Source organism: Monoraphidium neglectum (genome assembly GCF_000611645.1).
Source record: "Monoraphidium neglectum strain SAG 48.87 unplaced genomic scaffold scaffold04890, whole genome shotgun sequence".
Lineage (NCBI taxonomy): Eukaryota > Viridiplantae > Chlorophyta > Chlorophyceae > Sphaeropleales > Selenastraceae > Monoraphidium > Monoraphidium neglectum.
In genome coordinates this window covers 564-2,941 of record NW_014008740.1, presented here as the reverse complement: position 1 = coordinate 2,941, position 2,378 = coordinate 564, and the positions used below count along the sequence as shown (strand labels likewise).

The 2,378-nt window shown below is 68.4% G+C and overlaps 1 protein-coding gene across 1 annotated transcript in view; it reads left to right on the top strand.

The window, feature by feature from the left end:
- MNEG_14938 (hypothetical protein) overlaps nucleotides 1-1,052 on the top strand; it is a gene marked incomplete at both ends in the record, with an annotated part of 2,071 nt that extends 1,019 nt beyond the window's left edge. The window contains 2 exons of the mRNA XM_014036591.1: nucleotides 10-195; nucleotides 492-1,052. Of these exons, the coding sequence (XP_013892045.1) occupies nucleotides 10-195; nucleotides 492-1,052 (747 nt within the window). The remainder of the gene's footprint in view (nucleotides 1-9; nucleotides 196-491) is intronic.
- Nucleotides 1,053-2,378: the final 1,326 nt, after the last annotated feature.

The following is a 2,378-nucleotide window of genomic DNA, read 5'->3' as shown; positions in this document are numbered from 1 at the left end:
CCATCCCAGGAGGCCATGGCCCAAATGAAGGCCGGCACGTGGCTCTGCCCCCACTGCTACGAGCACGAGCACCCCTCAGAGGGCTGGATGTGCAACAGCTCCATCTGCATGAAGCGCCGCGGCTTTGCGCCCACGGGCATAGCCATCTACGACGCCCAGAAGAGGGGCTTCCAGTCGGTGGCCCACTGGCTGCAGGTGGGGGGGTGGGCGCTTTGGCTTTTGAGGGTCTTTCAAGAGGCCAGGGGAGTGGGAGTGCATGTTTGGGGGCGTTTGGGGAAGAAGCGTCAGTGAAAGGGGTGTTTACAGGCGCCTGCAGCCGGCGGGGTGGGCAGGGCAAGGGGGAGGCATAGGGGGAGCAGGCGCAAGCTGGCGCGGATTCATTGTCGTCTCAGGAGCCCGTGCGGATAGTGCGCGAGCTGTTATTGTCGATCTTGCACGCATGAAAGTATTCACATTGGCTGAGCCGTTGCTGCCGTGACCGCCCCGCGCAGGCCCAACTGAAGAAGCGCGGCGAGGGCGGCGCATCCAGCAGCGGCGTTTTGGACGCCGGGGCGCCGGCGGCGGCGGCGAAGGAGGGCGACCGGGCGGCCGCCGGGGGCGAGCGCAAGCGCGGGCGGCCGCGGAAGGATCCGGTGCTCGCGGCGGCAGGCAAGGGCGCCGGCAAGGGCGCCGCGGCGGCGGGCGGCGCGGAGGGCGACCAGGCAGACCCAGACGACGGGCAGCGCCGCACCCGCGCGCGCGCCTCGGCGGCTGCGGCGGCAGTGGTGGCAGTGCAACTGAAATCAAAGGGGCAGAAGGCGGCCGCAGCAGCTGACAAGGACACGGCGCCGGCCAAGGACGCGGGCCCCAAGGCCGCCAGGAAGGCCGCCGCGCCCAAGGCGGCGCGGGCGGCAGCGGCGGGCCCGAAAAAGGGCGGCAGCGGGGCGGAGGCGCTGTCCAGCCGCGAGGGGTCGAGCGAGCCGTTTGCGCCCCCGACGCCGGCCAAGCCCGAGTTGGCGGAGGCCAACAAAGGCGCGGGCCCGAGGCGCGCCCTCCGGCCGCGCCGCGTCTAGAGGCGCCGCCGCCGCGTGGCCGGGCGGGCCCCCGGGCGCGTTGGGCTGGGCGGCGCGAGGCCGTGTCTAGCTGACCCTGTTATGCCCCAACGCTCCCGTGGAACGGCTTCCGAGGCTGCTCTCATACATATGATGATTTCTTGCCGGATTTTCAAAGCCTCTCCGGCGCTATCGGCTCTGCATCACACTCAGTGACCTTGACTTTGACCCCCTGACACGAATCAACATGACATGACACGACATTACATGACACGACCTAACATGACCCAGGCGGCACGGCGCGACGCGCCGCGCGCCCTTGCGTGCGGCACCACCCTCGGTAGCTGCTGCCACCCGTTGTCGCTGCCTGCGGCGGCGCCCTGCCAGCGCTTGTGCTCATCCGAGCACCGTGCCCCTTGACCGAACCCTTTGACCCCGTGACGCGCACTCTGCTGGCCATTAGGCTGCGGCACGGCCACACGACATGACCAGCCAGGTTGCGGACTAGACCACAGACCCACGGACTCTCGAACTTGACCGCTGATAATGCCAGTCCTGACCTGTTCACTGACACATGACAGTTCTTACCCCTGGGCTGCTTCGCACGGAATCGGCGCACTCCCGCGCCTGGCTGCGCGGCGTTGGGTGTGCAGGGCGCCACAACAGCGCCGACGCATCCAGAGGGCCACCAGCCCCTCTGCTCACGCTGCCCCCGCCCCACTCTGTGGCCGCCGGTCTGCCTGCCCTGCCAGGGCGCGCTCGCCGGCCTGGCTCGATCCCTGTAACTTGACATCAATGCTCACAGCTTGATGGCTTGCCAAGAAAACACCCCACGAGGCGCCATAGTTGGAACGTTCATAGGCGGGGGGCCGTTATCAGGAGACAAGCTGCACCCTGGGGACCTGTAGATGGCGCGTTGGCTCAAAGCCATCCTGCTCGCCCCTGGGTGTGCCAGGTGCGCTGCTGTTCTCCCATGGCAGCAGCGCAACTCACGCACTTGTGCGCCGCGCTGCATGGGCTGCGGTGGCTGTGTCTGGAACAAAGGGTGCCCAGACTTACAGGTTCGATCTATATGAGCCCGGTCTGCAATCGCCCAGGCCCGCATGTGCTGGAGACGAGGAGGCCCGCGCGCTCGGGCGGCGGTGCTGTGTCGGAGTCAGTGAGCGCTATTGGACCGGCCCTAGAGTGATCCTACGTGAAAGCGTGCGCGACGAGCACGAGAGAATATGGCACCTCGGGGGAGGGCCGTGCTGCGCCCGCCCGCGGGGGCAGCGGGGGCGGGGGCGGGCGCTGTGCGTGCGACGTGCAAGTGCTGGCGTGCGGCTGTTTCAGGAAGAAGGGCGGCGC